The 23,672-nt window shown below is 38.6% G+C and overlaps 1 protein-coding gene across 1 annotated transcript in view; it reads right to left on the bottom strand.

Moving 5' to 3' along the window:
• The window catches only part of CDH8 (cadherin 8, type 2), a 403,256-nt gene that overhangs the window by 264,344 nt on the left and 115,240 nt on the right, over positions 1 to 23,672 (bottom strand). Inside the window, exon 3 of the mRNA XM_010833836.1 lies at positions 134 to 428. Within this exon, the coding sequence (XP_010832138.1) occupies positions 134 to 428 (295 nt within the window). The remainder of the gene's footprint in view (positions 1 to 133; positions 429 to 23,672) is intronic.

Raw genomic sequence — 23,672 nt, forward strand, 5'->3', positions numbered from 1 at the left:
TGGGGATTTGGAAATGCAAATTAGAGATAAGACGGTAATAAATGTCTCTTATTCAGTCACACACTATCCCTGATGCCAAAAGCTATTTTAAAGATGATTCTTAATAGTTCTGTGAAAATGGAAGCATACATACCCAAAATGGACATCTCTGGCACAGTGGCATGATAGGGTCCGTTGAGAAATTCTGGGGCATTGTCATTGATGTCTTGGACTTTAATAATAAATTCAGACGGAGGTTCAAGAGGCTTATTCGTCTCCCAGTCCACTGCCTGAGCGGTCAGGGTGTACTCAGCTTTTTCCTCTCGGTCAAGTCTTTTTATAGCATGAATATCTCCTGTTACATCATTGATTTGAAAGATAGTCCCAGCTCCATCGCCTGACAGGATGTATTTGATTTTTTTGCTCCCAGGATCCAGGTCTGTGTGTAGCTAAAATGAAAGGGGACATTGGTTAGTGATGTGGCAATTTGCAAAGTATGTTTTAAATACCTCCTGTTTCAATATAACGTTGTTTCTTTCTACAGTGATTATAACTTCATCAATTTCTGCCAACAGTAGCTGCACAGAGAGTCTGTGCAACAGTCTGTATATCAAGTACAGTATATGAGAGTCAAACAAATATGTTTGAATGCCTTTAAAAAATACTCTGGCCCGTTCAGTATAAATTGATACACATTTACAATGATAAAAAAAATTGAGCAGAAAACACTAAAGTATATGTGTTCCTTCAATTTATTCATATATTTACTTGCTTAGTATTAACTGATGTGCAATTAGAATGATAAAAAGATTGATAAGAATATATAAAAAATGTATGCATTCTTTTCAATTTAATAAATTTAAAGTTATTATTATTATTAGTTATTTTTATGGGCTACTATCTGTGTGCCAAAAACTGTGTGAATCACTTCTCATGTACTAATTCTTCTCATTTTTTCCAAAAGTCATTGAATTGGAATATTTCATATGAAACACAAGAAAAGGGAAGTTTGAGAAGGTATATTGTAACATCTCTACAGTTTCTACTTGATAGAAACAAGTGCAGCCGGCCTAAAGTTCAACTCAGCTCTGGCTGCTCTATTCATAACGCTGACATAATTCTAACAATCTGATGGATATTAAGACCTTATGTTTGTGTAAGTTATTTTTTCCCCTTTGATTTGTATAATTCTTCTAGTCCAGGAAAATTATTCCCATTTTACAAAGATGACTGAGACCAGATTATGGGAGCACATTTTCCAGAAATGGGACTTCTTTGAGAAATAAAAACTTTGCAGCAGGAATTCAGATCCATCTTCAATCATGGCAATAAATATTTATTGAACACCTACTCTGCCTAAAACATTTTGGTATGTACTGGGGAAAACAGAATCCCAAAATTTCATAGTTTATTCTCAGGAGGGAAACAAAAGTGTTCTGATATATGGGGCTTTTTCTTTATACTATATAGACTCCTATTAAAAAATAAAATAAAACAAGAATATATATTTTTAATTTGCATTTTTAAAAGGAAAATTCATTGGATTATAGTTGTAAAATATTCCTTAAATGCACATATTTTCAGATAAACACAATTATTTAAATGCCAATATAATTAGTTATTGGGCTTCCCTGGTGGCTCAGATGGTAAAGAATCCGCTGCAATGCAGGAGATCTGGGTTCGATCCCTGAGTTGGGAAGACCCCTGGAGTAGGGCACAGCAACCCACTCCAGTATTCTTGCCTGGAGAATCCCCATGATCAGAGGAGCCTGGCGGTCTACAGTCCATGGAGGTACAAAGAGTCGGACATGACTGAGCAACTGACTTATGTGGGGAAAGAGGAGAGGCTGAGACGAGCACACAAATAACCCCAACACAAAAGATCTGGCAAGCGCCATAAGAATTGTTTATGGTGTGCATAGTTCGTTCTCGCATCATGAGATTTTTAAATACCTGTTCCTTAAAATATATATATGTATATATTGAAGAAAAAAAGTCTTGTGCAAAGAAACTCCTAGAAACTCAAAAGGCATTGTGTTCTCTTGGGATCACTTTTGATTCAGAACAGATTTTATCACTTTCTTTGCCAATTTAAATTTTATTTAGCTCCTCAATAAATGAAAAGAAAAGATTATACAAAAGACATAAAACAGCAACAACGCGTCCAAATGCATCTAGATCGCCTATTTTACTTCTGAATATTTTTAAAAGTTAAAACATAAGATTACATCAAATATTTATTGAACCTCAGATTGTATCCATTTCATTTATTGTACTAAACTTATTAACAAGAGGAAATATTGAAATGCCACTTCATCTTAATGAATGTGGGAATATAATTCATTAATGTGATATTAATCCAAATTTATGATCATTTTAATTTATGTGCATTTTAATATTCTATTAGCATTTTTATTAAAAAAGAAAAATTTGAATAAAGTATGATTCATGGATGTTCCCATTCATATACATGCATTCCTGAGACTCAGAATGTATTGACATGTGTCACTCTTGCCCATCACAGTTTTGCTATCAAAAATTAAGTCATTCAAAATACTGTTATTATTTATGTTAGAGCTTATTCGTGCCATATTTTCCATACACTTATGAATGGCCTCTGATTAGTAAATCCTATCATATTCTTAGATTTTGATGGTCCTTTCCTTTGTATTTAGAAATAACTGAGGGAGAAGGGAACAGCATAGGTTTTGAAAAAACAATAAGCTAAGTAAAACTCAGATCTCGCTAACTATGTGAACTGAAGAAATTAACACATTTATTTGAGCTTCAGTTACTTTGCCTCTAATATGGAGATAAGATACCTATTTTGCAGAATTGGTTTTATAATCTGAGATGATCTATTTGAAAAACAGAAAATTTAAATATTAACTGTATAATAACTGAAGCTGTTTCTACTTCATAACATCCTCAACTATATACAGCTATCTGAAAACACTATAATAAAGCCTATCTGCAAGCTGAGTGAAAAGTTCCCAAAATTCCATCCTGAAAAAATGGAGAAAAAAGCTCTTAGCAAACACTGTGTACTTCCTCTTTCTTCTGGAAAATTATTTTTAGCAAATCTCAGCAAAATCCAGAGCCCTCATGATCTTAAAAGGCAGAGTATTGTGTTTCCATATTCATTTCTTTCATCCAGTTATTAATATTGACACACACATACACACACTTGAACATGGCTCATTGAAGTAATCAACTTAACATTACAAATAAAGACCTGTGGGTGTGTAAGAATAGCAATTTACAGGGAGCAAATGTTCATAAGACTCCACATCTGGTCCTGAGAAATCAGAATACATGCTAATAAGCTGCTGCTCTCTTGGTTGGTCTTCATGTGTCTGTTTAAACCTGTTCACTTCAATGTATCAAGACTGTTCTGTCAACCCACCCCAGGACCTTCTCTGTGAGATCATGATGCCAAAGACATCCCAAATTCTCACACATCATGCATCATCTGGAAGTGTGAGGACCATCTCTCCTAAGGGCTGCTTCTGCTAATTATACCGGGATAAGGGCCACATGCAAATTGGCTGCAGTGGTAAGATGTTGGCCTGGCTGTGGTACAAAGACCTCATCCATTCATTGGTTAATTATGCACCAAACATGATTATAAGCAATGCAGACATGGTCTCTGCCCTCAAAGACCCACAGCTTTGTGGGAGATAACACAAACAGAAAATATTTGTTATTGTTACTGTTACTATTACTGTCACACGCACTGATTACTTATTATCTGGTAAACATCTTGCATCTACATATGTAATCTATTCTCACAGCCAACCAGAGACCATTCCTGCATTTCAACAAAGAAATGACTGAAATTCAGAGGTTTTTAGGGAACTTTTCCATAGAATTTACTATCAGCAAGTGGAAATCTTAACAACATAAGATTTAAAGTAAATTTCCTGGATTCAAATACATGCCCCAAGGCTCTGATACAGAAAGAAAGCTGGGGTGGTGGGGGGAGGTGGCGACGGAGTGCATATGTTAAATTTATTTAACTCACAAAATAGAGTGTGGGGAACAGCAAAGGCCACTACAAAAAAGTAATGATTTGGGTTTCCCTGGTGTCTCGATGATAAAGAATCCACCTGCCAGTGCAGGAGTCACGGGTTCACACGCTGCTGAGCAACTAGCCTGGCATCCTAATAGTTTTGTTTCAGTAAATCACAGTGGTAGGCAGGCACCCGTTAGCAAAAGTCTTAAAAGCAAAGGGAAAGAGGAAGTCAGAGGAAAACTTAGACCTCAATTCACAAAGCTACCTCAAATTGGGATTCCAAGTTCAGCCCCACACCCATGATCTGTGTCACCTACAACCAGATGAACCCCTGTGGTCACTCCCTGCAGCCTTGGTGAGGAGCACCGAGTGTTGGGTATACAGTGAGCAATCCTGGTCATTCATTGGTCATTCATGTTGCGTCTTCCATTTCAGGGATTGTAACAGGACCACAACATAATTGAGCTGAATTGTGAGCATCAATGTAATTACACCCTCACTATCTTTCATATATTTGCATAATATCCCCTAACTACAAGTTTAAAACTTTAAAAGCCATGGGAGGAAACATTTGCATTTCCACTTTCCTTTGCATTCCTACTGCCTAGTAAGGTGTCTGTCATGCTCTTGGGGCTCAGAAAGTGTTTGCGGAGTAAGGTAAAGGAAGGGAAGGGAAGGAAAGAACACTGTCTCATTTTATTTTCAAAATAGTAATTTAAAGAAGAGTGAAGAAATTTAGAAATGTGAGGTCTAGTGAGCTGAAACCTTATCTACTCTAAACATAAAACCCTGAGTTCCCTCAATTCTGCATTCAATTTTAGCAGAACTCCTGAGACATAGCAGAGGGAACATCAAGGGAAGGACGAGTGGATGGATGACAGTGGATGAATAACAGAAAACAGAGGAAAGTGCCTGATATTCAATAGCACTGTCCTCAGAATAAGAGCCCCTCCTACCCTATTCTTCAGTGTCACCCATCTCTTTTTTTAAATTAGATACATACTTTTTTATTTAAAATAAAATACTGCATTCATTTTTAAAATTTAAGTGTGCAGTGAGATTAGTCAAAACTAATACAAGCATTGGCTAATCCCTGTTTAATTATACTACGGACAGTTTGTACTTCACTCTTCTAAATCTCCATATTGAGCCTATATTGTCCTTACAATATGAGAAGAAAGCAGCTAAACTAATCTAAAATCTAGTGATTTCAGCCAACTTATTATGAAAGGCTAAACTACTTTGAATTTATGGCACTTTCTGATTATTGAGGCTAGAAGAAAAATACCTTTTTGCTTTTCTAAATGTTCAATTTATTTCTGAATTTAAAATTAGTAAATGTACCCTTAAAGATCAGATGACCAGAGATAGTTCTGTGGCTGTCAAATTATACAAGTACAAACTACTTTTCCACCTTCTTCTTCAGAATTCTTGAGGACACTGAAGTACTTCTAGTATCAATACAGTAGAGCCAAGAGAAGATAAAGTCTCCTCTGAGTGCCTATCTTAATACCAAAGAATGACTTAATTACCGTGCTTGCCAACCTCTTCCTGGAGAGTGAGTGATGTAGAATAGGACTCAGTGAACTACGGGGGAAATCAGCTCCTCATGTGAACATCTGTAGCTCTGACCTCGGAACTTACTTTGAAGTTCCACTCAATCCAAAAGGAAATCCCAGGAGAGTTTCTCAAATTTCCTGTCTTCCTCTAGAGTTACTGGGAGAGAATCAGCATCTTTAGAACCCAAAGGGGTTAACAATGATCACTACAACATGAATCTCTCTCACTTACTGATTCCTGGTTTTCATCAATCTATTCTCCCTTGGAGAGAACAGCAAGCTTAGCACACTTAAATAAAGTCACATCTTACACTGTGTTCTCAGTATCTAGTAGGTGCCTGTCAGGGAGACACAGGTACTTCGGGCTAACGATCTATATCAGTTACAAATGGATGGATAATCTAATTCTTAAATGGTAACCAATTAATATCAAAGGTGGGACCAGAAACGTAACAGAGTATAAATTTTTGACCAAAATGATAAAGAATGCAGGACTTCACTCTAAATCAGGTACACATTTAGGCTGCTAGGGGAGTGAAAGGGCAGGTAAGGAGAAAGAGTAAATTGATACAGGAAAACAATACATTCCTGTTTTGAACTGCTCCCCCACCAGAAGGACCAGAAGTTTGACTTGAAGTCTACTTATTTTAACCTGTAGTTCAGTCTTCTTGCACACAATAGAACATCTCACAAAAGATGCTGACCCAACATGAAACGGTCCATTCAAGAATGAGTTTGCTTTCATCATTGTATTCAAGTAGAACTAGACAACCGCGGGTTCCTGATGCTTTGAAAGTGAAAGTGAAGTTGGTCAGTCGTGTCCGACTCTTTCCGACCCTATGGACTGTAGCCTGTCATGCTCCTCCATCCATGGGATTTTCCAGACAAAAGTAGTGGAGTGGGTTGCCATTTCCTTCTCCAGAGGATCTTCCTGACCCAGGATAGAGCTAAATTAATCATAATACGACGGTGGGAGATGGAGTAGGAGGAGTGAGATTGGACCACATCGCTTGTAAGATGCCTTTATATGCTGAAATGTTACAACACTTTAGTAAATCTAAATAATTATTTCATCCAGTCATGCCGCTTTATATTCCATTTACTTTATTGAAGTATGGTTGATTTTCAATGTGGGGTTAATTTCTGCTGTATATCAAAGGGACTCATATAGATAGACTGATATGCTTTTTTCATATTCTATTTCATTATGGTTTATCACAGGATATTGGATACAATTCCCTGTGCTATACAGCAGGACCTTACTGTTTACACATTCTATATATAACACTTTTCCTTGCTAAGCCCAAACTCCCTATCCTTCCCTCCCTTGCTCCCCCACCCACCCCGACACCGGCAACCACAAATCTGTTCTCTATTTCTGAGTCACATCATTCTTAACAATTTGCAGAAACAAATTATACAACTACAGCTCAGTAATAGACATAAGAACACCTCAGCATGTTAGTAAGATTGAGTTGGGAATATGCACTTACGCATGTGATCATACACTCTGAAGAAATAATTCAGTGAAATAATAATAGTCCTTCATTCTCATACAAACCAAATTACCCTGAAATTTGTCTTACACGGTGAAAGAATGAAGAAGACACAATCACCGATTAAAAGACTAGAACAGAGCATCTTACAATGCAGGTGACCTTCTACGTTGACAAAAAAGTTCTGATGTTTTACAGGAGACAAATGTGTAGCATCCTGATATCTCAGATCTGCGGTCTTTGCACTCTGCGTTAGCTGCTGGTATGAGTGCTGAATACCTTAACCTGGCCAAGGGGAGCAATGCCCAGAGAAATAGAAAATTGGAAGCAAGTCTGAGTAAACTGCTGCTTCTAGCTGCAGGAATCCAAAATTATCACCAGAATTAGGAATGCAATACTTGTGCTACTGTTTAAGATAGTAAGTGCCACAAAGACAGGGCATCGAGGTATGTTATTCAACAATCTTCTCAACAACAAGCATAATAGCTGGTACATAGCAGATGCTCAGTAAAGTCTAATGGCTGTTGTGTCTGTATAGGATCTATCATAACGGCCTGCACCTTGTCAGTGACTTTACAAGGATGAGAGAAACAGGTTCTGTAAATACATGGATTTTCTCAAGTTCACATAATTAACAAATAACAGAACCAGATGTAACTCAGTAAATCAGATTTCAGAACCTATACATTTTGGCATCTTTCCAGAGAAACCCCCAGGACTGCATATCTAGTTAGCCTGGGGGTTTCCTAGTTCACTGTATGAGAAGGAGATGGGCTGGAGCAGACTCCCTACTCCGTCCCTAAATGGCAATAGGCATTTTTTAAAGACATTTAGAAGCCATGTGCATGAAGCCATAAGTACAGTTTGTCCTATAAAAGCTTGAAATAGAGTAGAGACAGAAATAGAAAGGCAGTATGCTCAACTAATAGGAATGCAAACAGAGAATATTGACAAGAAGAGGCTGGCGGGCTGTTTACCAAGAGACTTTGCAAGCCAACACTTATGACCTTGGCAAATTTGCTACTTTCTTCAGTCTGGACCACAGCTTTATGGGTTTGGAAACATGACATGTAAGTTTACAGAAAATCCAATCTCTCTTAGCCAGACTCCAATAAAGAAAGTTCCCAAGTCCAATTTTTTTTTAAGGGAATGTTTTGATGATAAACAGCATTTCAACTATCTGAGCGATCATGATAAGCAAAATTTCTCCTTATATAAAGACCCACACACAAGTGAAGCCAAATTATCCTTGTTGATAGGATTCAGAGAAAGGAGATGGATCCATTCCATAATGATGTCATAGGAAAAATAACATAAGTGTGCCTATCCTACCAAAATGATCTTAAACATGCTCTGAGGATGCTTAAGTTCTGTATTCTCAGATTTCTTTTTCTTTTCTTTAAGTACTGAGATCAAGACTCCAGTATTTAAGCAACTATAGGGGCATAAAGGAGAAGGAAATTGCAACCCACCCCAGTACTTTGCCTGGAAAATCCCATGGATGGAGGAGCCAGGTAGGATGCAGTCCATGGGGTCGCGAAAAGTCGGACACGACTGAGCGATTTCACTTTCACTTTTCACTTTCATGCATTGGAGTAGGAAATGGCAACCCACTCCAGTGTTCTTGCCTGGAGAATCCCAGGGACAGCGGAGCCTGGTGGGCTGCCGTCTATGGGGTCATACAGAGTTGGACACGACTGAAGTGACTTAGTAGGGGCATAAAAGACATTGAACTCCTTTCATTTGGACATATCACTGGAAGGACTGATGCTAAAGCTGAAGTTCCAATACTTTGGCCACCTGATGCGAGAAGCTGACTCACTGAAAAAGACCCTGATGCTGGGAAAGAGTGAGGGTGTGAGAATAGGGCAACAGAGGATGAGATGGTTGCATGGCATCACCGACTCAATACACACGTTTGAACAAATTCCAGGAGATGGTGAAGGACAGCGAAGCCTGGCATCATGCTGCAGTCCGTGGAGTCACAAGGAGTTGGACACAACTTAGCAACTGAACAATAATACTTTCTTATCGTATGTATGTTGATAACATACTGGCTAATATATTAAATCCTACAGGGTTGGAAGTCAATACGTTTCTTTAAGGCAATCAAAGATTTATAAAGTAGTAATTGATATTATGGGAACCAGAATGAAGGCCTGATAAGAAATAGAACAAACAGGAAAACACTGAGGGATTTGCTTAATCTCCCCAGAATTCGGTGTCCTTGTTTGTAAAGTATTTTTTAATAACAGTTTTAACAACCTATCATTACAAAACCTAAAGGGTTTTTGTAATGCTTAAAATATGCCAATAGATAATCGGTAAAGCACATTATCTTCTAGGAACTAAAACATTCAAACAAAACTGCATATAGGGTGGATTCTTGTGGAGACTGAATCTTGGAATTACAATGATAGATTCTGCCAAAACTGGAACTTCTTTCCAAGAAAAATACACCTAACAATATATTGTGGGTCAGAATTCGACATGCAGCATTACTTTGTAGTAAATACAAGAATGTTACTTCTTGACTAAAATGCTGTTTGTACAAAGTAGCTTAAACTCTTACATTGGACATTCTTATATTGGGAATATAATCCCATATTTGGTACTTACTGTTTAGGAAGTACAGACAGTAGATGTATTTGGAAGCTTTTACTCTTTTTTCAGCTTTAGTGATGTGTATTTCACAAATAAAACTGTAAGGTGTTTAAAGTGTACTTTATTTTTATTTCTTGTTATTCAAAAACTGTAAGCCTAGAAGTAAAAGGGGGTGGTCAATGTGCATTGTGTCATTGAATAAATGCTTGTGTGTGCCAGAGTGTGGGTGAATAATAATTGTGGATCTATTACTAAAAGAAATTTAGGTGAAAGGATCAAGCACATTAAATTCTATGAATCAACACATGAATGAACAAATGGACATATTGTTGAGTAGGTGGGTGGAAGGACCACAGGGTTTCTCACTAAAAAGACTCATTTGGGAAAACATAATAAATTTTTCTCTCTCAAAGTCCTATTCCTTGTCTTATACTCAAGCAGACATAGTACTTGGGAGTTCAACTATAAATTATAAGAGATTCTTATACAAAGATCCTTGGAGCATGTTTAGTTTTCAACTCAATCATCACTCTCCACAAATCTCTTGAAAATTTTTCTATCTCTCTTTCTATATATATATAGGTAGATAGATGAATAGGACAGATGTCGATATGAGAGAGGGAAATTTTGTTCAGAATAAATAGACAATGTGATAATATACAATGTAAGCAAGGTGAATAGGACTAAAAGGAGACAACTAAGATTATTAGCCAAACAAAAGAAGTAGATTTTAAATAGATATGGACATTTAAAACATATATTAAGGATATTGTTAATATTCAAAGATCAATTTAGACTGAAACCTTCAGTTCAATTCAGTTCAGTTGTTCAGTCATGTCCGACTCTTTGTGACCCCATGGACTGCAGCATGCTAGGCTTCGCTGCCCATCACCAACTCCCAGAGTTTACTCAAACTCATGTCCATTGAGTCGGTGATGCCATCCAAGCATCTCATTCTCTGTCATCCCCTTTTCCTCCTGCCTTCAAACTTTCCCAGCATCAGGGTCTTTTTTTTTGGAGGGGGGGGACTGACAATTTGTTTCATATATGATATTATACAGGTTTCAATGCCATTCTCCCAAATCATCACACCCTCTCCCTCTCCCACAGAGTCCAAAAGACTGAGTCAGTTCTTTGCATCAGGTGGCCAAAGTACTAGAGTTTCAGCTTCAGCATCAGTCCTTCCAATGAATATTCAGGACTGATTTCCTTTAGGATGGACTGGTTGGACCTCCTTGCAGTCCATGGGATTCTCAAGAGTCTTCTCCAACAACACAGTTCAAAAGCATCAATTCTTCGGCGCTCAGCTTTCTTCACATGCCAACTCTCACATCCATACATGGATACTGGAAAAACCTTAGCTTTGACTAGACAGACCTTTGCTGGCAAAGTAATGTCTCTACTTTTTAATATGCTGCCTAGGTTGGTCATAACTTTCCTTCCAAGGAGCAAGCGTCTTTTAATTTCATGGCTGCAGTCATCATCTGCAGTAATTTTGGAGCCCAGAAAAATAAAGTCTGACACTCTTTCCCCATCTATTTGCCATGAAGTGATGAGACCAGTATAACCTTCCGTTATACTGTGGAAAAAGGAGAAAACATTTAAGAAGGTTGTGTCAGTGTCCTTTATGTTTGAAAAGACCTTGATTAACCAGAGTCCCAATAGGAGCTGAAAATATGAGACAAATTTCTGATGTGGTAATCACAATTACTTGTTAAACAGGATGCATTTTGTTATCCAAAAACTGACAAGATCACAGTGGGAAAGAACACAGTGGATAACCAAATGACAGTCATCTATTCTCTCTGAAATTCTCTCTTTATAAAGGGACTGTGAGGTAATCAAAATGCCATGAACTTGGAAGAATGTTGAAGTTAAAGTTTGGGCTTAGAATTTAGTTTGGGCTATAGAATAGGATGTGACCCTGGCAAATCATTTTTTTATGTGATCAAAAAGCCTGATAAGTGTTGTCCAGTGGTTAAGACTTCATGCTTCCCATGCAGGGGCCCCTGGTTCAATCCCTGTTTGGGGAACTAAGATCCCACAGGCCATGTGGCATGGCCAAAGAAATCCACAAACCCAAAATTTAAAGCCTGACAATAACTTAGCTGTGTTACCCACTCCTACCCCTTGAACACTGTAAACTGTCTCATTCACAACCTCAATAAGAAAGAAGAGGGTCATGACCAAAGCACAGATTAAACAGAAATATGCAAGTTTGACAACTCAATGGGTAGATGAATTATTGATTATTCATCAATGGATTATTGATGTGTGGGTGGAAAAATGGACAAATGTGGTGATAAAAAATTAAGAGGAAGAAGAAGGGCCGTTAAATGGTTTTGTTGGAGAATGGATAGGTGCACAAAGAAATAGATAAGAGGATGGCTAACTAAATAGATTCACAAACACCCTTCCTTTTCGAAAAATGACAATCAGAAAACCTGATTTGAATTAAATCTAGTAGATATGATTTCAGACAAATCACTTTAAATGTCCCTATTTTAGTTTCTTTTTATTAAAATGATACCAAAAAGGCCATTAGCACCATTATAAAAACATTTACCTGACTGTTCTAAGGATAGTATGTATGTAAAAGTTGTTCTTAATTATTTTAACTCTACTCCCCCAAGTTTCATTCCTATAGTATCCCTATAGTGATGGGATGGGGGCTTTCCTGGTGGCTCAGTTGGTAAAGAATCTGCCTGCAATGCAGAAGACTGTCTGCAATGCAAAAGATCCATGTTCCATCCCTGGGTTGGGGAGATCCCCAGGAGAAGGAAATGGCAACCTACTCCAGTGTTCTTGCTTGAGAAATCTCGACAGAGGAGCCTGGAGGGCTATATAGTCCATGGGGTTGCAAAAGTCGGATAGGACTTAGCGACTAATGACCATAATGATGTGGAAATGGAACCTAATATACCATCACTTATGGAATTAGATGCTAATATAGCCTTCAGTGCTATAAATACGTGTGTGTTTAAGACTGAGTGTGTGTGTGTGTGTGTGGGTACGTATGTGTCTGTCCACTCCATCTCCATTCTGTCAATGAAGCTTAGAAGTTAGCTGAAAAAATCCCTAATAGCAACAACAACCTGAAAACTAAAAACGCCCTTACTTTTCACACTATAAATAGATCTGTTGCAAATCCATAAATCCCCTGCAATAATAATGATATTATTAGTATTTTTTATGAAAATGAAGTTTTTTCATTCTTAAACAAAAACAAATAATTCTTTCAGGTCCTCTGTTGGAAGGTCAATAGTTTCTTCTTCAAAATTAATATGTTGAAGTTCTAACCCCCAGTACTTCAGAATGTGACAATATCATATATATAGATAGATAGATAGATAGATATAGATATAGGTTTCCATTTCCTTCTCCAGGGGATCTTCCCAACGCAGGGATCAAACCTGGGTCTCCTGCATTGCAGGCAGCATGTAGATTCATACACACTCATGTATATGCATATATAATACATATAGATCATATATATAAAATAACTGAGTCACTGTGCTATACACCTGAGAATAACATATGTTAAATCACCATACTTCAATAAAAATTTAAATAGAAAAGCATGTGATCATATCTGGTGATAGAGCTATTAAAGAGTATGTTTAAGTTAAAATGAGATCATTAAGATGGGTCTTAATTCAATCTGACTGTGTCCTTATAAGAAGAGGAAGCTTAGACACACAGAGAGATACCAGGGACACAGGCGCACAGAGGAAAGACCATATGGAGGAGGTATGGGAAAGGGTAGCCGGAAGGCAGTTGTCTGCAAGCCAAAGAGACAGAGATCTAGGGAGACACCCAACCTGCTGACACCTGGACTTTTGGCCTCCAGAGCTGTGAGAAAATAAACTTCTGTTGCTTTAAGCTACTCTGTCTTCTGCATGTTATTATGCCAGCTCCAGCAAACTAACATATCCTCCCAAATCACACCAGCTACTTATCAATGAATACCTTACTCATACAAAATGGTGGCTGCAATTTACAATGATTATACTGATATGTTACAATTCTAAGTGCTGTAGACTGATAAATAGCCCCCCAAAGATATCCATGTCCTCACTACTAGAACCTATAAATATGTTACCTTACCTGTCAAAAGGGCCTTTATGTATGTGATTAATTTAAGGACCCTGAAATGGGTAGATTATTCTGGGTTATCCGGGTGTGCCCAATCTAAATATATGTATCCTTTAAGAAATTTCTTCTGTCTGTGGTCAGAGGGAGATATGATTGCAGAAAAATGGTCAGAGAGATTTAAGTCTGCTCACTGTGAAGATGTAAGAAAGGGCCGAAAACCAAGAAATGAGTAGCCTCTAGACTGAAAGGTTTAAAAAGAAATAACAGATTCTCCCTGGAGGCTCCAGAAAAGAACACATGCAGATGCCTTATCTTAGCCTGGAGAGACCTATGTTGATTTCTGACCTACATAATTATAAGATAATACATCCATGTCATGTTAAGCCACTATGTCTGTGGTAATTTGTCACGGCAACCACAGAAAACTCATGTAATACTTCCAATCAGTGCAATTATAGAATTGTTGAAATGCTGCTAAGTTTATATATCAGTTATCTAGTGTCTGTGGGTAAACCTTGTACCCTTTCTAACTGTACCTTCCTTCACTTATAAAATAAAAAGTATAAAATGACTTCTCAGACGTTGTATAGCTCAAAGAGCCTGTGCTTATTTAGACACGTCCCTCCATTCTGCATAGCTGCTTTACTTCCTCAGTATTCTGTCATGGATGATCCCTCAGAAAATACATGGTTACCCCAGATACCCAGGCACGGGTAGCTGCCACATTCTTTACTTATTCAGTCATTTTTCTAAGACCATGAGCTTCCTTATACTAGATATGCTTATTTTCTTCTTTTTTTTTTAATTGGAGTATAATTGCTTTACAATGTTGCAATAGTTTCTACTGTACAACAAAGTGAATCAGCTATATGTATGATTATATTCCCTCCCTCTTGAACCTCCTTCCAACCTCCCCACCAATCCTACCCTCTAAGTCATCAGAGAGCACCAAGCTGAGCTCCCTGTGCTACCCAACAGCTTCTCCCTAGTAATCTACATTACACACGGCAGTGTATATAATTCAGTGCTACTCTCTCATTTCCTCCCCGTGCCTGCCCGTTTTTCCCCTGCTGTGTCCACAAGCCTGTTTTCTACATCTGCATCTCTATTCCTGCCCGGCAAAATAGGTTCATCTGTACCATTTTTCTAGAATCCATATATATGCATTAATATACATTTGTTTTTCTTTCTCTGACTTCACTCTGTCTGACGGACTCTAGGTCTATCTTATTTTCTATAAGTACCACAACAACCCTATGAGTGGCATATTCAACTCCTCAGTTTACTAAGAATCTAAGGATAGAATTTTAAATAATTGCTCAGTATCACATGTAGAAAGGGATGAAGAATGGATAGAAATCCAAGTCTATCTGCTTCTCAAGTTCATGTTCATTTTATTATTTTAGCACTGTGTGCCAGAACCAAACATGGATGAAGAAAAATAGAAGTACCTGTAACCAAAGGTACTGTTCACAAAAGTATAACCTGTTTAGTGAATTTTTTTTTAATATACATTTCATCTATCACTCTTTGCTTAATAGGAACCTTGTGAGAATTGAAGCCAAAGTGAGAGTTGTAATCCCTGTGGCACACAGGAGGAAACCGAGTCCTATATCTAATGACCTCTGGCAACCTGTGACACCCAATTAACCTCAGGGTCCTAGGTAGCCAAACTCCCCAGTGGGGAGGAGCCTAATGACAGAAACCTCCTTGGGGCAAGGGAGGAGGAGAGGCCGGAAAGGAGAAAGCTTGCCCTTGCCAGAAGAAAAAAGCTTTGGAGAAATATAGCAAGCCTAGCAGGTGGAGGTGGGGAGTTAAGAGACAACTATGTCAAGCTAGAAAATTATTAGATACACTTTGCAAATCACAATCTACTAATAAGAAAGTATTAGTCGTTCAGTCGTGTCCAAGTGTTTACAACCCCATGGACTGTCGCCTACCAGGCTTCTCTGTCCACAGAATTCTCCAGGCAAGAATACTGGAGTGGGTTGCCATTTCCTTCTCCCTGGGATCGTCCCAGCCCAGAGATTGAACCTGTGGCTCCAGCTGCATCTTCTGCATTGCCGGTAGATTCTTTACCGCTGAGCCACCAGAAACCTTTCCCTATGGTAACATCTTAAGTGTTCTCATATAGAATTAAATATCAGGCCAAATTTGCCTGCTCATGATCCACAGGAACTTGGAACATTTAATAACGAGTTTCTTTTCCACCCCTGACTTCTCCCACTCTACTGAAAGTTGCTGAAAATAATAATCTTCCTAGGCATCATCAGTGTGTGCTCATGTGAAGGTTAAAAGACATCATACTCAAAAATTGCACTCATAAATATACAGGATCTTGGTGATTGATGGAGCAATACAATCAAGATAAATGAATATTAGTCTCCGTGAGAGGGAAAAAAAAAAGTTATAAACACTTAAAAAAATCTTCTTATCCAGGCATGTAGTCGTCTTTAGTTGCTGCAAGTCAAACTAAAATTCAACCTTCTATTTTTAACATCTCTGCCTGTTTTGGCAAAGAAACAATTTAAAATAAAGAGCTGTTAGTCGTCTTGAGGAGGATTATTCGTAAGACACTCTTAATATACAATTTCCATAAAGTCGCTAATTGTTCCCTACTTTAAAATTCATCCTTCTGAAAATGAGATGCATTCGGTAATGTAAATATCAGCCAGGCACAGGATACTGCTCGGCATTAGCATCCACATTATTATTCAGTCATAATTAATACACTTCTAAAATAAAGTGTTGACAGCACTCTTATTCAAATATATAGCATATGTTTATAGTCTCACACATTGAGGTACACACATAATTACAATATACGTGTGAGAGAAATCACAGAGGCAGTCCAAAGAGCTGCGTGCTTTACACTAATTGAAAACTGCCACTGTCCAATTAAAGCCTGAGAGACCATGAGGTGGCAACACTGTCAAACGCCTATCAGATACAGCCAGACATTAAATAATAAGACAAAATGTAAGAAAAAGAATAAAGGAGCTTTTTGTTGTTTAAATAGAACATCCAGAAGCAAACAGAATTCAGAATACTCAGTGTTCTTCATTATCCTAGTCCAAACTCGATCTCAACAGAAAAATGCATGATTGTCAGCAATAGTGAGTAACTGCAAATTAAAATGTTCAGCTTCTACCAGACCAAGCCACCATTTGGAGGAGGATACTTATGCCTATTGCTTTAAACTCAACATTAAAAGAAATAAGATCTTGGCATTGAGTAGTCCCATCATAGCAAATACAAGGAAAAAATGCAAACAGTGACAGATTTTATTTTCTTGCACTCCAAAACCACTGTGGATGGTGACTGCAACCATGAAATTAAAAGATGCTTACTCTTTGGAAGAAAAGCTATGACAAACCTAGACGGCACATTAGAAGGCAGAGACATCATTCGGCTGACAAAGTTCTGTATAGTCAAAGCTATGGTTTTTCCATTCATGATGTATGGATGTAAGAGTTGGACCATAAAGACGGCTGAGTGCTGAAGAACTGATGCTTTTGAACTATGGTGTTGGAGAAGACTCTTGAGAGTCCCTTGGACAGCCGGGAGATCAAACCAGTTAATCCAAAAGGAAATCAACCCTGAGTATTCATTGGAAGGACTGATGCTGAAGCTGAAGCTCTGATACTTTGGCCACCTGATATGAAGAGCCAACTCATTGGAAAAGCCCCTGATGCTGGGAAAGATTGAGGGCAGGTGGAGAAGGGTGTGACAGAGAATGAGATATTTGGATGGCATCACTGACTCAATGGACATGAGTTTGAGCAAACCTCAGGAGATTGTGAAGGACAGAGAAGCCCGGTGTACTGCAGTCCATGGGGTTGCAAAGTCAGACACAACTTAGCAATTGAACAATAGCTTATGTCTACTTGTTTGTTGGTTTTAGTCAAATAAAGGAAAAAAACATCCTATTACATTACTTTGGTGCTATTTTTACTTTTTTTCCATTTGAGCTCATTAGGAAATAATTAATGCATGATGTGTAATTATAGAGGAATCACCACACATATATTTCAAAGCCTCATACAATATGAATTTTAAGAGGATTTTAAAGCAGGGTCATTTTCTGCAAAAGCGCAATATACTATTCCTTAGAGGATGTGTGCATCATCAAATGTTAACATCAAGATTCACAGTAAATAACTGTTTCTTCCATAAATAATTTGACTTCTGATGTGTTCAGAAGTGGGAGCAAAAAAGCAAAACAAAATCTCTAACATTATTTCAAAGATGACTCTCACCATGGTCAGATCAGGAGATGGAAGGATAAGTTAAATGAGTGAGAGAGAGACGGAGGAGGAAGAAACCTGGAAATACGTAGAACCTACTATGGACTATGCACGGTACTAATTGACTAACACGCAGTATGTCATCCTCACACCCAAGAGTTTCTATTACTCTCATCTTATAGGTTGAAAATCTAAGACACAAAGCAGTTAAATAAACTGCTCCAGGATACACAAGCTAATAAGCAGCAGCACCATGGAGTTTTGTCATGGATTAAAAGGAATGTGTGCTTGTGTTTGTGTAAACATATTGGTTTACAATTATCTTTCCCTTCATTCCAAATAAATAATCATTCTATTTTTTTTTTCTTCTGAATTCCGCTGTTGCCTCTTTGGAAAATAAAATCTATGGGAAGAAGGAAAATGAATAACCTCTTATTGAACGCTGATCCTTTGGCAGATTATTTAAACCACAAGACAACAAATAGGAGAGGAGATATTTGAACCCAAGTATGTCTGATAGCAGCCCATTAATTTCGAATACCTCACATCCCTTTCCAAAGGCTTCTATTTATAGATAGTTTTGCTTCCTCTCTTTGTAACACCTTCCAAATTAACACCTTGATCTATGTCCTTGTTAGCTATTGCTTCTAAAGGGTCAACTCTTGAATTCACCAAACAGATGAAAACCATTAGGTGGTAGAAGGACTTTTTTACGTCCTTAGGTTTCTGTGACACCTGACAGATGGAGCATATGCCCACAAATGACCCAGCATTTAAACAATTGTTGGCTATGCAACAGGAATCACCAGGACACAGTTTGCTTATTCACTAGGAAGAACTGTTAAAGGATTCATAATTTGGATTCAATGGGTCCCATTATTTCTTTTGTGAGCCTACAGAAGTCTCATTAATAGTAACAGCAATTATATGTAGACACACACTGGAGACTGGAATCTAGGTTGTGCTGCGTTAATGGTGAGGTTTGGGAGGGAAAAAATGGCTTCAAAAGGTCTCATTTAAGATGTTATGCACTTTTTATTTCATGTGGCTAATTATTGCCATTGAACTCTGCCACTGATACCTTTTAGGACAATTTCAAGGATAAAGAGGAGAAAACGACAGGCATTGCATGAGCCATCCCCTGTGGTCTGAGTGCTTAGCCTCGCCATGTAACACCATGGTAGAGTAGAAAGGAAGTGGATTTTGAAGTCACTGAGTCCTCCACCACAACACTGGCTTTGTGGTTTAAACATCAGCGTGACTTTAAACAGATCATTTTACTTCTCTTGCCTTCAGTTTCATGGGGGTTGTTTGTTGTTATGTGCTTTGTCTTTGCCATGTTGCATTTGGGATCTTAGTTCCCCAACCAGAAATCGAACCCACACCCCATGCATTGGAAGCCCGGAGGCCTAACCACTGGATGGCCAGGTTCAGTTTCTACGTCACCACAGACATAAGAATGGAGTCAGTGTGAGATTTACATTAAGTAGAAATATGTCTGTTAACTGGCAATAGGTGTGCAAAGTGTAGGTTTAGGTCTTGATTCACCAAATACGATTTTGTTTCTACTTGTATATATCTGTCATTAAACACATGCATACATAAATGTCAAATCATAGATACTGTATATATATACAAACATATGGCACAACTCTGTGCCAGGGACAGAATCTGCAACGATGCCTCCAGAGATGGAGCACGAGGGACCATGTGGCTGAACATTGCCCACAGCATAATGCTGATCCTCAAATGTACCAACTTTAAATGTTTCTATGGAAGGCATTGTTTGACAAGAGGTTTGCTGCTGCTGCTGCTAAGTCACTTCAGTCGTGTCCGACTCTGTGTGACCCCATAGATGGCAGCCACCAGGCTCCCCCGTCCCTGGGATTCTCCAGGCAAGAACACTGGAGTGGGTTGCCATTTCCTTCTCCAGTGCATGAAAGCGAAAAGTCAAAGTGAAGTCGCTCAGTCGTGTCTGACTTTTCGCGACCCCATGGACTGCATCCTACCTGGCTCCTCCATCCATGGGACTTTCCAGGCAAGAGTACTGGAGTGGGGTGCCATTGCCTTCTCCAGACAAGAGGGTTAGGCTATATAAAAATATTTGAGGGACTTCCCTGGTGGTACAGTGGATAACAATCTGCCTACCAATGAAGGGGACACGGGTTCAATCCCTAGTCTGGTAAGATTCCATGTGCTGTGAGGCAACTAAGCCCCTGTGCCACAGCTATGGAGCCTTTATCCCTAAAGCCTGTGCTCTGCAACAAGAGAAGCCACCTCGATGAGAAGCCCATGCACAACAACAAAGACAAAGCACAGCCAAAAATAAAGCTTTTAAAAAAATTAAAAATGTTTGAAAATCACATGGATTGACCTAGAGATTGTAATACTGAGTAAAGGAAGTCAGAAAGAGAAAGATAAATATCATATGATATTGCTTATATGTGCAATCTAAAAAATGATACAAATTAACTTATTAACAAAACAGAAACAGGGTCACAGATGTAGAAATCAAACAGTCACCAGGAAGGAGAGTGGAGTGGGGGGAGGGATAAATTGGGAGACTGGGATTGACAAATACACACTGCTGCTGCTGCTGCTAAGTCGCTTCAGTCGTGTCCGACTCTGTGTGATCCCATAGACGGCAGCCCACCAGGCTCCCCCGTCCCTGGGATTCTCCAGGCAAGAACACTGGAGTGGGTTGCCATTTCCTTCTCCAGTGCGTGAAAGTGAAAAGTGAAAGTGAAGTCGCTCAGTCGAGTCTCGAGTCTGACTCTAAGCGACCCCATGGATTGCAGCCTACCAGGCTCTTCCGTCCATGGGATTTTCCAGGCAACAGTACTGGAGTGGGGTGCCATTGCCTATATATAAAATGTGTGTCTGTTAGTGTGTGCTCAGTTGCTCAGTCGTGTCCGACTTTCTGGCACCCCATGAACTGCAGCCCTCCAGGTTCCTCTGTCCATGGAATTCTCCAGGCAAGAGTACTGGAATGGGTTGCCATTTCCTTCTCCAATATATAAAATATATAACTAATAAGGACCTACTGTACAGCAAACTCTTCTTAATACTCCATAATGACCTATATGCGAAAAGAATTTCAAAAAGAGTGAATATATGTACATGTATAACTGATACACTTTGCTCTACACCTGAAACTAACACAGCATTGTAAATCAACTATACTCTAATAATTAAATTTTAAAAAATAAAAATATTTGAAAATCACTGTTCTGAATATTCTAAGACCTATGTACTAAGCTACACAGGAATACTTGAGAGCTCCAACTGCAATCTCATTTGTACGATGAGTCCTTCTCTTCAGTCGAGTTAGTAGAGTTAGTTCCACTGAATTGCACTTTACATGCAATAGTTGCACTTTTGTGACCTACATTAGGGAATGATAGAAATTAAGAGCCCTGTGAAATACCTCACAGTGATATTACAGCGCCAGAGTCGAAGATGCTGCTCATTACCCTGCCTAGAGCACTGCAGGGACAGAACGTGTAGGTGAAAGTAACTAAGACACTAACAACATTTCTTGAGATGTGTTAGTTTATTTTATCCCCTGGATATCCTTCTTTGTACTAGTAATGAGCTTTTACAATCACGATGGACATTAGGTACACTGAGAGCCAACATGTTGGCCCCACCAATAACAAATGTGTAGAAATTCCATTCCACAATTGTGTGTATTAACTAAATTAACTGTGCCCTTTCGCTCCTGTTTGTTTTCCATTTTCACTGCTTTGTTCTCAACTATTACCAGTTTCCATAGTCCTGCTAATGTTTTCACGTTATGTTGTGGTTTTATTCTTAAAAATATGTATCTTCAGGACTTCCTTGGTGGGAAGAAAATGGCTTCCCACGCAGGGGATGTAGGCTCAATCCCTGGTTGGGGAACTAATTAAGATCCGTGTCATAGGGCAGCTAAGCCCATGCACAGCAACGAAAGACACCTCAGGATGCAAAGAAGATCCTGTGTGCTGATCAGCCAAATAAATAAATATTAAAAAAAAAAAACACTCCCAGCATTTAAAAAAAATACATATATTCCTCTGTGGTAAGGTTTAATGTGCTGAGATAAATATAGTAAACTTAACATTTGAGATATTCAAATTCAGGCCCACCATATGCATATGCTAATTGCACATTACAAATGTTCTATTTATAATTCTACCTCTTTCATCATGAAAGCTGGTTCACTCTAAAATTGATAAAAAAGCTTCTGCTTACTATGACTCTTAAGTGTTCTGAGTAACTGCATCTATTGTCCGCCTGCACCTCTCCTCCATTATTTCCTGTTATCTCTTGTCCAATTCTAATGGAGACCAAGACTGCACATTTAGCCAACGAACAGCCTCATCCCCTGATTCCAACAGTGACCCCTATCTTAAGGAATCTAGTCAGTAAGAAAGGCTTAACATCCTTTTATATGAGCAAATGGAAATAGCACTGTATTTTAGAGACCCTATGAAAGTTAGGGATATAAAGGCTTTTTGAAGGGGTTCAAGATACAGGTGCTGTTGAACAAGCCGAACTATTCTTCCCTGTCTATATTCTAATATGCCAACATATTTGGAGCTACAATGGCCTCTGGTAAATTTTAAAAAGCACATAGAAGCAAAACAGTTTGTTGAACTATAGACACTAGATAGTTGTTTTATAGAGGCTACAGGTTTTCTGTTTGTTTAGAGTTTTACCTGTTGTCAGGTACTGTACTATCTACTTTCTATGTATAAACTCATACAAGCATTTGAAGCCTTGATTTTCTAATGTGTGCAGTGGGGCTAAAGATACATCCCCAGTTGCCTTGATACCAACCCAGTTACTCTGACTCCAAAACTTCTGCTCTTAACTATGTGACCATAACAAAAATTTTCTGAGCTTGCTAATTTCACTCTCAACTATCTTACTAGGAGTTGGTTGTTCATCCATTCTTGGAAGAAATCTTAGTGTACTGAGATTGCTCGTAAAGATTCTATTAATAATAAGTCCACAAATGGACTTATTACCAAGACCTTCTTCTTTAATGAGAAGGAAATCAGTTAATCAATCAATAGGTTGACACATACAAAATCTACATCAATGACATGACTTAGCCAAAGGGCAAAAGGTGAATCATAGGTCAGTTTAATATCTGCGAAGTCATTTTCTCTATGGCTCTGCTCCATAAAAAACACATGCCAAGGATAGTATTTAAACAGAAGGGTGATCATTACTCATTCTGTAATCACATTAGCAATGACAAATGATTGCTTAAAAACAACTGCTTACTTAAATTTGTGTTATTCAGAACTAAAAGCAAAGAGAACTGTTTAAAGTAGTGGAGGGGGGAAGTATGGATAGTGAAAGTAAGAATCATATTAATGTGAAGTAATTGCCCAGGAGATTCCTGTATAAACTAGCTGGTGCTGTTGCTGCTGCTGCTGCTGCTAAGTCGCTTCAGTGATGTCCAACTCTGTGCGACCCCAGAGACGGCAGCCCACCAGGCTCCGCTGTCCCTGGGATTCTCCAGGCAAGAACCCTGGTGTGGGTTGCCATTTCCTTCTCCAATGCATGAAAGTGAAAAGTGAAAGTGAAGTTGCTCAGTAAGTGTCCGACTCTTCGTGACACCATGGACTGCAGCCTACCAGGCTCCTCCATCCATGGGATTTTCCAGGCAAAAGTACTGGAGTGG

This window comes from Bison bison, unplaced genomic scaffold, assembly GCF_000754665.1.
Source record: "Bison bison bison isolate TAMUID 2011002044 unplaced genomic scaffold, Bison_UMD1.0 scf7180017863938, whole genome shotgun sequence".
NCBI lineage: Eukaryota > Metazoa > Chordata > Mammalia > Artiodactyla > Bovidae > Bison > Bison bison.